We start from the raw sequence: 12,989 nt of genomic DNA on the forward strand, positions 1-12,989 counted from the left end.
CATCATGCTGTGGGGATGTTTTTCCATCGGCAGGGACTGGAAAACTGGTCAGAATTGAAGGAAGGACGGCGCTAAATACAGGGAAATTCTTGAGGGAAACCTGTTTCAGTCTTCCAGAGATTTGAGACTGGTACGAAGGTTCACCTTCCAGCAGGACAATGACCCTAAGCATACTACTAAAGCAACATTCGAGTGGTTTAAGGAGAAACATTTAAATGTCTTGGAATGGCCTAGTCACAGCCCAGACCTCAATCCAATTGAGAATATGTGGTATGACTTAAAGATTGCTGTACACCAGCGGAACCCATCCCACTTTAAGGAGCTGGAGCAGTTTTGCCTTGAAGAATGGGCAAAAATCCCAGTGGCTAGATGTGCCAAGCTTATAGAGACATACCCCAAGAGACTTGCAGCTGCAATTGCTGCAAAAGGTGGCTCTACATAGTATTGACTTTGGGGGGGGGGGGGGGGGGGGGGTGAATAGTTATGCACGCTCAAGTTCTGTTTTTTTGTCTTATTTCTTGTTTGTTTCACAATTTAAATATATTTTGCATCTTCAATGTGGTAGGCATGTTGTGTGAATCAAATGATACAAATCCCCCAAAAATCCATTTAATTCCAGGTTGTAAGGCAACACAATAAGAAAAATATCAAAACACTGGATGTGGTGCAAACAGAATAATAGCAAATGATAATGGAATAATTATTATTTCTGATCAAATAAAAGTAAACCCACAGGAGGATGTTTGGACACTGACTGACAGAACATTTAAATATTATTCCAGGAACATCCTTCCACCAAAAAGCACACAAACACATGCATTTGCCTTCAATCATTTCAATAGAAAACATCGGCATCCACAGATTGATGTTATTGTGTATTTACCCTTACAGAAAACCCATCTCAAAAGGAGACATTTAGTATGCTAGCTATTAACTACAGTACAGTACCTTCATATGATGTGCCTAGGGCCAGGAGTGCTTCCTGACCATGTGGTTTGACCAGAGGGGTATACTACAAAGTAGGATCAAAGCCAGCTAACTTTGATAAACAACCAGAAATAACTATTTTATCATTCATAAAGAAATCTAAACTTAGATATGTGTTTTTGGTTGTTGAGTTACGTAGACCATGCCCATTTCAAGCTGATCTTTCAAAAAAAAAAAAAAAAAAATCTGAATATTTAGGCAAGTTATCAGGCTCTCCTTGAGCCTTCATCTTCATATAACCCTCTGGACAACTAGGGCCCTGAATCTTTTCCTGGTCAGGAGAAACTGCTTAGGGGGAATGTAAATGTTATACTCCGAGTCCTCTATCCTCCTTCTCAAAACCTATTGAAGGAGAAGGTCAGAGGAGAGGGAACTCTGGCTTTCTCATCCAATGGATTTTTAGGAGGCACAGAGAGAGGATGCGAGGAGTATCCAATTGAGATTCTCCCATAGTGTTCTACTAAATTATCAGTGTACGAGTACACCGAGGTGTGTTATCCATCTTAGTAAGGGCCACAGTGTTCACAGTTAAACATCAGCCATCTTAGAAAGAGACATGCAAAACACTTGTTTCTAATTGTGCGTTCAAGACAACTGGGAACAAAAAAAAAACACCAAGGTCAAATCATGACGATCTTAAGGTCGGAGCTTTAGAAAGAGGCCCAGGTTCCTGGAATTCCGAGTTGGATGACCGTTCAAAACTAAATTTTCCTTGTCGGAACTAGTTTTTTTCCAAGTTCTCAGTTGTCGTAAACGCACTGAAGTCGAAGAGTTCAGAACTCCCAAAGGTTTTGAACGCGGCATAAGGCTCAGAGTAGGCGACAGCCAGGCAGGAAAAGCCTTTTCTAAACATGCTGGCTCATCATTCACATTCACTGTTTTAACAGCATCCAGCTCTCACCTCTCGCACATACACTTCGTTTTCAAAGTCTGTCGGCAAGTGGTTTTCCTGAGAACAATATGAAACATCTATATGGATCTAATATGCATTGAAGGATGGATCTACAATGTATTGAAGGATTTTATACATAGTTAAATAGATTTCTAGATTACAGGCGGCCAACGTGTTCTGTATCCCATTCAAATATTCTATCTTCTACTATTCAGTCTTTCACTGTCTGGGTGTGGTCTTTCACCTCCTCAATGTCTTTATGTCTGGGTGTGGTCTTTCACCTCCTCAATGTCTTTATGTCTGGGTGTGGTCTTTCACCTCAATGTCTTTATGTCTGGGTGTGGTCTTTCATCTCCTCAATGTCTTTATGTCTGGGTGTGGTCTTTCACCTCCTCAATGTCTTTAAGTCTGGGTGTGGTCTTTCACCTCCTCAATGTCTTTATGTCTGGGTGTGGTCTTTCACCTCCTCAATGTCTTTAAGTCTGGGTGTGTGGTTGTCGTGTCAAGTTCTTCAGCACCCTGTTCCCACAAAGGGAGCAACATAAGTCAAAAGTAGTGCACTATAAAGGGAATAGGGCATTTCGGACTTGTTCTAACGGTTAAGACGTTGGCCAGGGGGTGGGTTGGCGTGTGCGGTGACCATGTGTCTCTCTAAATTCTTCAGCACCCTGTATTTTTTGCCACAGAGGGTGCAGCCAAAGGGTTTCTCCCCTGTGTGAAACCTCATGTGGATCTTCAGTTTCCCATTGCACCGGAACTGCTTCCCGCAGTCTTTACAGTGGTACGGTTTCTCCCCTGCGTGGGCCCTCTGGTGCTTCTTCAGGTTCTTCCTGAGCGAGAACGCCCGTTGACACTGGGAGCAGCAGTACGGTTTCTCTCCGGTGTGGTTTAAACGGCGGTGCCGCCGCAGCTTCCGTTTCCGGTAGAAGATCTTGCTGCAGTCCCAGCAGATGCGCAGGCGACGGTGACACTGTCCCACCAGCCGCATGTCCTTGAGCTTCACTGGAGAGGATGAGATAAGATAGGAAAGCATAAAATACGATTATTAATGCAAAATTCCAGTAATTTCCCCAAAATTCCCAGAAATCCTGGTAAGATTCCCAGAATAAAAGAGGGAATTCTGGAAAAGTGGAAAACCTGGCAAATTTGGGAGTGTTAACAGAATTTGGCACCCTTGGATAAGATAAGACAAACTTAATTATCCACTAGGGTAAAACAGTCTTAGACACAGTACTACTGTATTCCTAATAAAAACTATACATTGAATACTCGACACATACAGTGCCTTCAGAAAGTATTAGTTCCCCCTTCACTTATTCCATTTGTGTTACAGCCTGAATTCAAAATGGATAAAATTGATGCCCCATAATGACAAAGTGAAAACGTGTTTTTAGAAATGTTTGCTAATTTATTGAAAATTAAATACAGAAATCTCATTTACATAAGTATTCACAGCCCGTAGGCAATACTTTGTAGAAGCACCTTTGCTAGTGATTACAGCTGTGAGTCTTTCTGGGTATGTCTCGAAGCACATTCCACACCTGGATTGCGCAACATTCTACCCATTATTATTTTCAAAGTTCTTCAAACTCTGTCAAATTGGTTGTTGATCATTGCTAAACAACAATTTTCAGGTCTTGCAATAGATTTTCAAGTAGATTAAATCAAAACTTTAACTCAGTCACTCAGGAACATTCACGGTCTTATTGGTAAGCAACTCCAATGTAGATTTGGCCTTGTGTTTTAGGTTATTGTCCTGCTGAAAGATGAATACATCTCACAGTGTCTGGTGGAAAGCGAACTGAACCAGGTTTTCCTCTAGGATTTTGCCAGTGCTTAGCTCCATTCCTTTTATTTATTTTTACCTGAAACACACCTGAGTCCTTAACGTTCCACAAGCATACCCATATCATGAGCAGCCACCACTATGCTTGAAAATATAAAGTGGTACTCAGTAATTTGTTATATTGGATTTGCCCCAAACATCACACTTCGTACTCAGGACAAAAAGTTAATTGCTTTGTCACATAAAAAAAATGTTTTATATTACTTTAGTGCCTTGTTGCAAACAGGATGCATCTTTTGGAATATTTTTTAATCTGTACAGGCTTCCTTCTTTTCACTCTGTCAATTAGGTTAGTATTGTGGAGTAACTACAATGTTGTTGATCCATCCACAGTTCTATCACAGCCATTAAACTCTTTTAAAGTCACCATTGGCCTCATGGTGAAATCTCTGAGCGGTTTCCTCCCTCTTTGGCAAGTGAGTTAAGAAGGACGCCTGTATCTTTGAAGTGACTGGGTGTATTGATACACCATCCAAAGTGTAACTAATAACTTCACCATGCTCAAAGGGATATTCAATGTCTGCTGTTTTGTTTTACCCATCTACCAATAGGGGCCCTTCTTTGCAAGGCATTGGAAAAGCTCCCTGGTCTTTGTGGTGGAATTTGTGTTTGATATTCACTGCTCTAAGGTACCTTACAGATAATTGTATGTGTGGGGTACAGAAATGAGGTAGTCATTCAAAAAACATGTTAAATACCATTATTGCACACAGTGAGTCCATGCAACATTATCTTATTTGTTAAGCACATTGTTACCCCTGAACTTATTTAGGGTTGACATAATAAAGGGGTTGAATACTTATTGACTCAAGACATTTCAGCTTCTCATTTGGAATTAATTTATAAAAATGTCTAAAAACATAATTCCACTTTGACATTATGGGGTATTGTGTGTAGGCCAGTGACTTAAAAAAGAATAGCCATTTAATCCATTTCAAATTCAGACTAACAAAATGTGGAAAAAGTCAAGGGGTGTGAATACTTTGAAGGCACGGAGTATACAAACCATTAAAAACACCTGCTATTTCCATGACAGACTGACCAGGTGAAAGCTATGATCCCTTAATGATGTCACTTGTAAAATCCACTTCAAAATCAGAGTAGATGAAGGGGAGGAGACAGGTTAAAGAAGGATTTTTATGTCTTGAGACAATTGAGACATGGATTGTGTGTGTGCCATTCAGAGGGTGAATGGGCAAGACAAAATATTTAAGTGCCTTTGAACTAAGTATGGTAGTAGGTGCCAGGAGCACCGGTTTGTGACAAGAACTGCAACGCTGCTGGGTTTTTCACGCGCAACAGTTTCCCGTGTGTATCAAGAATAGTCCACCACCCAAAGGACATCCAGCCAACTTGACAACTGTGGGAAGCATTGGAGTCAACATGGGCCAGCATCCTTGTGGAACGCTTTTGACACCTTGTAGAGTCCATGCCCCAACAAATGAGGCTGTTCTGAGGGCAAAAGGGGGGGGGGGGGGGTGTAATTCAATATTAGGATGGTGTTTCTAATGTTTGGTATACTCAGTGTACAAACAAGAAGGGAGGACTAAGGCTTCAATTCCTTGCATCCTCCATCCTCACCACCTTCTCGAAACCTTCTGGAAAAGGTCAGAGGAGAGGAACTTTGGACTTACTCCTCCAATAAGGTTGAGGAGGCGAGGAGATCCGATTCAAGGAATTGAGAGTTACAGAATTGGTGAATACCTGAACAGGTTCTCATCTGCTTCTCCAGCTCACGGGGCAGCAGTGGTGGAGTGGAGGGGAAGCGGTGAGGTGGAGTGGTGGTGGGGGTGAGGGGGGCACGGTGCGGTGTTCTGGAGGAGGTGAGGGTGTGTCGAAGTGCTGTGGAAGTGGTGTCACAGCCTTTCCTGCTTCTGGTCACTCTCAACACTGGTCCTCCTCGGTCTCGCTGCTCCTCCTTTGCTGCTGGGTTTAGTATAGTGCTTGGTTGTGTGGCCGCATGTACATTGGTGTGCTCTTGGGCGAGAATGGGCTCTTGTAGTGTGCTTAGTTGTTGTGTTGTTGCTGTGTTGTCATTGTGCTGTTCTGTACTTTGTTGTGCAGCATGCCTGACCATCACAATCTCCTCCTCCTTGAGCTCCGGTGGTCCCGGGCATCCTGGCGGCTCTACTTTGAGAGCAGCACCAGTGATGTCACAGTCAGTGAGTGCTTCCAGGCGTTCAACAGGTCTTCTAAACATGGGTTCTAGTTCTATAGTTCTAAGGGTGTTGGGTGGTTGCTGTTCCGAATCCACCGGCGTGCTGATGGCGATGGGAACAGACTCCAGTTTTTCCCTTTCTTGGTCCAGTTCTTTTAGTTCTTCTTTTAGTGTGCTGACTGAGATAGGAAGAGGAAATAGAAGCCGTTTCTGGGGCACTGGATGTGGGGTCTGGGAAGTACCGACCTGCATCTCCTGTTCAGTCAGTCCGTCTGTCGGGGAGTTTAAGGATACGTTGTCATTTGAACACAGTGACAGGGTGGTGACGGCTCTGTCTTCAGTGTGTATGCAGTGGGGCTCCCAGACCTCTGAGTATGTTGACGGTTCAGACTTCACTTCCGAGACAAGACATTCATTTTCTTCACTCTCTGGAAAAACAAAGAAAACAGATGCTGTTGGCCTCGTAACATTCATCTTTGTCATATCAGTGTTTGCAGAAAATGTTGAAATTGAGAAACGTAAAGCACTAATATTGCCCATATACACACACACACTTGCCCTCCAAATCCACTTGATACAGGAGCCTATAGATGATTGTTTTACCCTGACTGCACTACAAATGTCCCAATGGCGAACGTGCATAAAGATGGCAGAATTCATATATGATGTCATTGTTTTAGCACTATCCACTGAGTTTGTAAACTATGGCGCGCGACATGGTTCAATGTGCTAATAATCTACCTTTTCGGTTTTTCTAAATGCAGCAGTCGCTGAGCTAAAATTGGGATCATGTATACGGTGCTAATGAACATACAAATAAATTATAATGAGAGTAATGTACCCTACAATACGCCGAACATAGCAAAACAAATAATTTGTGGTAAGTGCATGAGGGCCATCATCTTTATGTACCTCTACTACTGGGACAATAAAACTATTGACTTGACATGATTACAGTTCTAATCCTGTCCAGAGAAATTATCTTTCCATTCACTACTCCACACCATTTCAATCAAATGCATTTTATAAAGCCCTTTTTACATCAGCAGTTGTCAAATTGTTTTACAGTTACCCAGCCTAAATCCCCAAAGAGCAAGCAATCCACTTGTCTGGTCCACTTACGTTGCATGCTGTTCCCAAGACGGTCACTGCCTCCCTCCTCAAAGACACCAATCTTCACCACCTCCCAGTCCAATCTCTACAGGCACAACAATGGATATAGTGTTTACTGAAGTTGTCATTAGCATTTAGATGCAGCTACAGAAGGAAACAAAACTGACACTGAACATTACAGGGGCCATTAAATCATCAAATGGTCAACTAAAAGAGCAGTTGAGTTTTACACAATCAAGAGCATTCTAACCACAGAACTAGAATGAGTAGAACAGGCTTCCCCATTCATGTCAATGATGCTGTTCCGTTTTAATCATTCCATCTCTACAATTCTAACCATCTCACCTCATCTTTAAGATGAATGTCTATGTCTTCACCATCATCAGCCCTTGGCATAGCAACAGAGCCACTGAGGGCCTCCCCACCATCATGTTGAGTTGCTAGGGACAACACAGCAGGAGTTGAACCACACAAAAGTACACAGAAGAAAACAAAGGAAATGTCTGGAATACTAATGTGGCAACAAATATTAGTCTAGATTCTGGAATACCAAGGGAACAGAAGTTAGAACTAGCTAGATGTAACACCTGTTGTAGGTCCTTGGTTCTGTTGCCCTAGGTGAGACCAAAACAATGCTAAACTAGAAAAGTCACAGTAAGCAAAATGACATTGAAAAGAAAACTAAAACACATATTTTACAGACACTGACGTTTGATGCAATTTAGGTTCTGTTAACATAGACTAATATGTTATAAATTGTGTTCTTACACTGGTACAGTTATGCCCTATGAGAGATGTACAACTGCGCATGTGCGAAAATAAAGAGGGCATTTTCCCGCGTTCTGGTTGAAACACCAACGATGAACATGTGTGTTTATTCCTCCGTTAAGTAAGCCGGTATTCCTGTCCTGAAGATGATAGCACCAACAGGTTATGGGCCCAGGAGGGAACATGGAAGCCGATGGAATAGATTATGTTTCGACGGAGATGAAAAAAACTACGAGTTATGGGAGACGAAGTTTTTGGGACACTTGCGTTTGCTAGGGCTAAAGGCCACCATATTGAGCGTGGATGAAGATGAAGAAGACGGAGAGAAAAATGAAGAAGCCTACGCCGAATTGATACAGGTTTTGGATGATAAAAGTATTTCCCTGATAATGAGAGAAGCAGCAGATGATGGGAGAAAAGCGTTGAAGATATTGAGGGAACATTATGCAGGTAAAGGGAAGCCACGTGTGATTAGCCTCTACACTGAGCTAACTTCTCTTCAGAAAGCTGCTGACGAAAGTGTTACGGATTATATAATTCGTGCTGAGACGGCTATTACAGCACTGAGGAATGCTGAAGAGACTTTAAGTGACGGGCTGTTGATTGCAATGATTCTGAAAGGTTTGCCCGAATCATTTAAGCCGTTTGCCATCCACATAACGCAGAGTGACGAGCCGACAACTTATGGCAAGTTCAAAACCAAGTTGAGGAGCTATGAAAGCACCGAGAAGTTTAGCGCCATTTCCACTGACGACAACGTGATGAAGGCAAGTAACATTAAAGTTAGCTGGCCAAGAGGAAGAGATAAAGGGACCGAGATAACCTGCTTCAACTGTGGCCAGAAAGGGCACAAGGCCCGGGAATGTACTGTTACTGGAGAGCACAGAGAACGGAGACAGTGGTGTAGTTTTTGCAAGCGCTCCACTCATACTGACGCAAATTGCAGACGAAAAAGAAGAGACAATGTGAAACAAGCAACAGATGCTGAAGGCCACACATTTGCATTCAAAATAAGTGACTGTCAGGTTCGTGGACTGAAACATAAAGGGCTGATACGGGAGCAACGTCACATATAGTCACGGACATCGGGAAGTTTAAGGAGTTTGACGAGACTTTCAAACCGGAAAAACATTCCGTGGAGCTGGCTGACGGAACAAGAACGAATGGTGTCGCGGAGAGGAGAGGTGCAGCGGAGGTTTACCTGAGAGACAACACGGGTCGTCGGGTGAAAACAACGCTGACGAAGGCGCTGTACGTGCCGTCGTTTCCACAGGACATTTTCTCTGTTAAAGCAGCGACAGCCAACGGAGCTTCAGTCAACTTTCGACAGGGGTGTAACAAGCTCATCCACAAGAACGGTACCACTTTTGACATCGAGGAGTACGATAGACTTTACTATCTTAACACTGTAAGTGATGAAAATGATGATGGCTGTCATGGGTGCTATGATATTCACACATGGCACAAAATTCTTGGCCACTGTAATTGAGGATGTGTCAAAGTTAGAAAATGTGACAGAGGGAATGAAAATCACAGGTAAGATTGACAAATCTACCCTCAACTGTGAAATCTGCACACAGGGAAAATTTGTTCAGAGCAGAAACAGAGAGCCTGATGAAAAGGCAAAAGCAGCTCTTGAGCTTGTGCACACTGATTTGGCTGGCCCTATTGAGCCAGAGGCGAAAGATGGGTTCAGATATACTCTAGCATTTACGGATGATTATTCAGGGGCAGTTTTTGTGTATTTCCTAAAAGCAAAAAGTGATACTGTAAAAGCTACTGAGAAGTTTATTGCTGATGTGGCCCCTTATGGAAAAATAAAGTGTGTCAGGTCAGATAATGGCACAGAGTACACAGCCAAAGAGTTCCAGTCACTGCTCAGTAAGAATGCCATAAGACATGAAACTTCAGCCCCTTACTCACCCCATCAAAATGGGACCGCTGAGAGAAATTGGAGAACACTGTTTGAAATGGCAAGATGCATGCTACTTGAGAGCAACCTACCAAAGAAATTGTGGACATATGCTGTAATGACTGCTGCAGTAATTCGCAATAGGTGTTACAATAAGCGTGTAGGACAGACTCCACACTACATGTTTACTGGGAGAAAGCCTGATCTTTCAAAGATGAAAGAATTTGGATCTGTTTGCTATGCATACAGACAGAACAAGAAAAAGTTGGACTCAAGATGTGAAAAGGGTATTTTTGTCAGGTATGATAAAAATAGTCCAGCATACCTAGTCTACTACCCAGACACTGGAAAAGTTCTTAAAAACAGATTAGTCAAGTTCGTTACAAAAGGTGTAGTCGAACGCCAAACTCAGACAGATTTGGAAATGAGTGATGATCTTCATGGGGAGAGATTTCAATCCCCCATGCCAAAAGCCAAGATGGCAGATCAAAATTCCGAAGAGACACAAGATGTGCAAATCGAGACTTCAGATAGTCAGAGTCCACGCTATCCAGACAGAGAGAGGAAGAAGCCCCAGTACTTAAAAGACTATGAGTGTAAAGTGAAGTGTGATGACCAGATACCACCTAGTGTTGACTACTGCTACAGAGTAATGTGCAATGCACCACAAACCTTCAAAGAAGCAATGATTTCACCAAAATCAGAGATTTGGGCTACTGCTATGAAGGAGGAGATGGATTCCCTTAGGGAAAATGATACATTCACATTGACCACACTGCCAGAGGGTAAAAATGCAGTGGGGGGCAGGTGGGTCTATGCGGTCAAAAACAATTCAGATGAGACTGAGACATACAAGGCAAGATATGTTGCAAAGGGATATAGTCAAGTGGCAGGAATAGACTATAAGGAGACTTTTTCTCCAACTGCAAATATGACATCAGTACGTTGTTTGATGCAGCTAGCAGCTCAGTATGACTTAGAGTTACATCAGATGGATGTCAAAACAGCATATCTACATGCTCCTTTTGACTGTGAAGTGTACATGGAGCAACCAGAGGGTTTTGAAGTCAGGTCAGATACAGGTGAGCAACTAGTCTGCAAACTGAACAAGTCACTGTACGGCCTGAAACAGTCAGGAAGGAACTGGAACAAAATGTTGCATGATCACCTTAGTGAAAATGGTTTTACACAGAACCCAGCTGATCACTGTGTTTACAACAAACAAACTGCAACAGAAAGGATCATTTTGATAATTTGGGTCGATGATCTAATTATCGCTGCTAGTGATAGTGACTCACTCACAAGTGTAAAAGAAATGTTAAGTGAAAAATTTAAGATGAAAGATCTTGGGAGGCTTAGACATTTCCTAGGCATTGATTTTACACAAAGTGAAGGGAAAATAAAGATGAGCCAAACAAGGTACATAACCAAGATACTGGAAAGGTTTGGTATGTCAGACTGTAAAACAAGGTCAACACCATGTGAACAAAAAACAAACTTTGATGGTGATGGTGAACCTATTGATTCAAAAAGGTATCGTGAAGTGATAGGCAGCTTGATATATGTTATGACATGTACAAGACCGGATATCAGTTGGATTGTCAGCAAGCTGTCACAATACCTATCAGAACCAAAAGTGCAACACTGGATAACAGCTAAACATGTGTTGAGGTACTTGAAGGGGACAATGAATCAGGAGTTGTGTTACAAAATGGGGGTGGAAAAACTCAACCTCGTAGCATATAGTGATGCTGATTGGGCAGCAGATCAAAGTGACAGACGAAGCATAACAGGGTATTGTTTTAGTTTAACTAAATGTGGACCTGTTATTTCATGGAGGTCTAAGAAGCAGCCAACAGTAGCTTTATCTACATGTGAAGCAGAGTACATGGCACTGGCTGCTACTACACAAGAAAGTTTGTACCTTGTACAGTTATTGGGCCAGATGGATAGTGAGTGCCAATATGCACCAGTAACAATCTTTGAAGATAACCAAGGTGCAATTGCTCTGTCAAAGAACCCAGTATGTCGTCAGAGATGTAAACATGTTGACATCAGATATCATTTCATTCGATCTGCGCTCAGTGATGGCAAAATAAGTATTGAATATTGTCCAACGGCAGACATGGTTGCAGATGTTTTGACTAAACCTGTAACGAAGTTCAAAAATGAAAAATTCTTGGGTTATATGTTTGGAATGTAAACTGACATTTGTGAGATGTATAACTGTAAGCTAAATGTGTTGATAGTTAGGTTGAATACGACTTGTACAGTATAAGAGCAAGTGGGGGTGTTAACATAGACTAATATGTTATAAATTGTGCTCTTACACTGGTACAGTTATGCCCTATGAGAGATGTACAACTGCGCATGTGCGAAAATAAAGAGAGGGCATTTTCCCGCGTTCTGGTTGAAACACCAACGATGAACATGTGTGTTTATTCCTCCGTTAAGTAAGCCGGTATTCCTGTCCTGAAGATGATAGCACCAACAGGTTCTGAACGGAAAATTGCGTATTTTCCAGACGTTGAAGAAAATTGCGTATTTTCCTAACGTACATTTTTTTCGTATTTTCTGGAGTTCAATATATGTATTTTCCAGATGTTGAAATAAGGCTCATTTTTGGTTCTGAATGAAAGTTGAAAAGACTTCATGTATAGACGTTTATGGACAAAATCTGAAAAAAACAGTAGTTCAGATTTGGTCTGGACCAAAGCCAGTCCGAATTGCACAAAAAAAAAAGACCTCCAAAAGGAGTCGGCCCTTGCTTACTGAGGTGCCTACAGTGTTACCTGAAATTGCAATTATGAACGCCCATCTGTGGTAGGCCTACCGTTCGTAGGCCGCCTACCGTTCCTAGGCCGCCCCCCCAAAAAAAATACCAGTCTGTACCACGTGTAGCCTTATTCTACAGCCTATTAATTCACAGACAACAAACTAACGCGGAGACTGTTACATTAGGCTTACTTTAAACAATTTATTTGTTAGAAAGTCACTCACCACGTCGTGTCACTTCAGTGGTTTCCCGGTGTGTGCATATTGCCCTCTCCAATGCATTCTTCAGTCTATATGCCTGCACCGTTTGTGTGGCGTCGTCTCCGGCACAAAGAGCAACGGGTAAAACTCCATTTTGGATAGTAGCGTTACCCGAAGTGCCTTGGAAAATATGTGTTATCTCCGATACGGCGACATTCAACAGAATATCCAAAACCGTCTTAACCTGTGTTTGAAAAATGTTGACGAAGTCTTCGCGTTCATCCATAACTGGCTAACTAATGAAGTTTGGATTACAACTGGGAAGAAATTCTGCGCG

At 42.3% G+C, this 12,989-nt stretch overlaps 1 protein-coding gene across 1 annotated transcript; it reads right to left on the reverse strand.

The window, feature by feature from the left end:
- Window positions 1–593: 593 nt before the first annotated feature.
- LOC311118462 (uncharacterized protein) lies at window positions 594–12,960 on the reverse strand. The gene is made up of 5 exons (XM_084193257.1): window positions 12,677–12,960; window positions 7,342–7,436; window positions 7,006–7,081; window positions 5,430–6,311; window positions 594–2,881 (listed from the first exon to the last, which is right to left on the reverse strand). Exons 1-5 carry the CDS (start codon window positions 12,936–12,938, stop codon window positions 2,472–2,474), a joined length of 1,725 nt encoding a protein of 574 aa, XP_084049383.1. The 5' UTR covers window positions 12,939–12,960; the 3' UTR covers window positions 594–2,471.
- Between the last annotated feature and the right edge of the window lie 29 nt (window positions 12,961–12,989).

The sequence above is a fragment of the Coregonus lavaretus genome (assembly GCF_964263955.1).
Source record: "Coregonus lavaretus genome assembly, contig: HAP1_SCAFFOLD_942, whole genome shotgun sequence".
Lineage (NCBI taxonomy): Eukaryota > Metazoa > Chordata > Actinopteri > Salmoniformes > Salmonidae > Coregonus > Coregonus lavaretus.

Excerpts from the sequence above, each read along its gene's own strand:
- LOC311118462 (XM_084193257.1), bottom strand. The coding sequence starts at position 12,938 with ATGGATGAACGCGAAGACTTCGTCAACATTTTTCAAACACAGGTTAAG. Across the intron at positions 7,437-12,676 it reads CACTGAAGTGACACGACGTG|CAACTCAACATGATGGTGGG; the intron begins GTGAGTGACTTT and ends TGTTGTCCCTAG. Across the intron at positions 6,312-7,005 it reads TCTTGGGAACAGCATGCAAC|AGAGTGAAGAAAATGAATGT; the intron begins GTAAGTGGACCA and ends TTGTTTTTCCAG.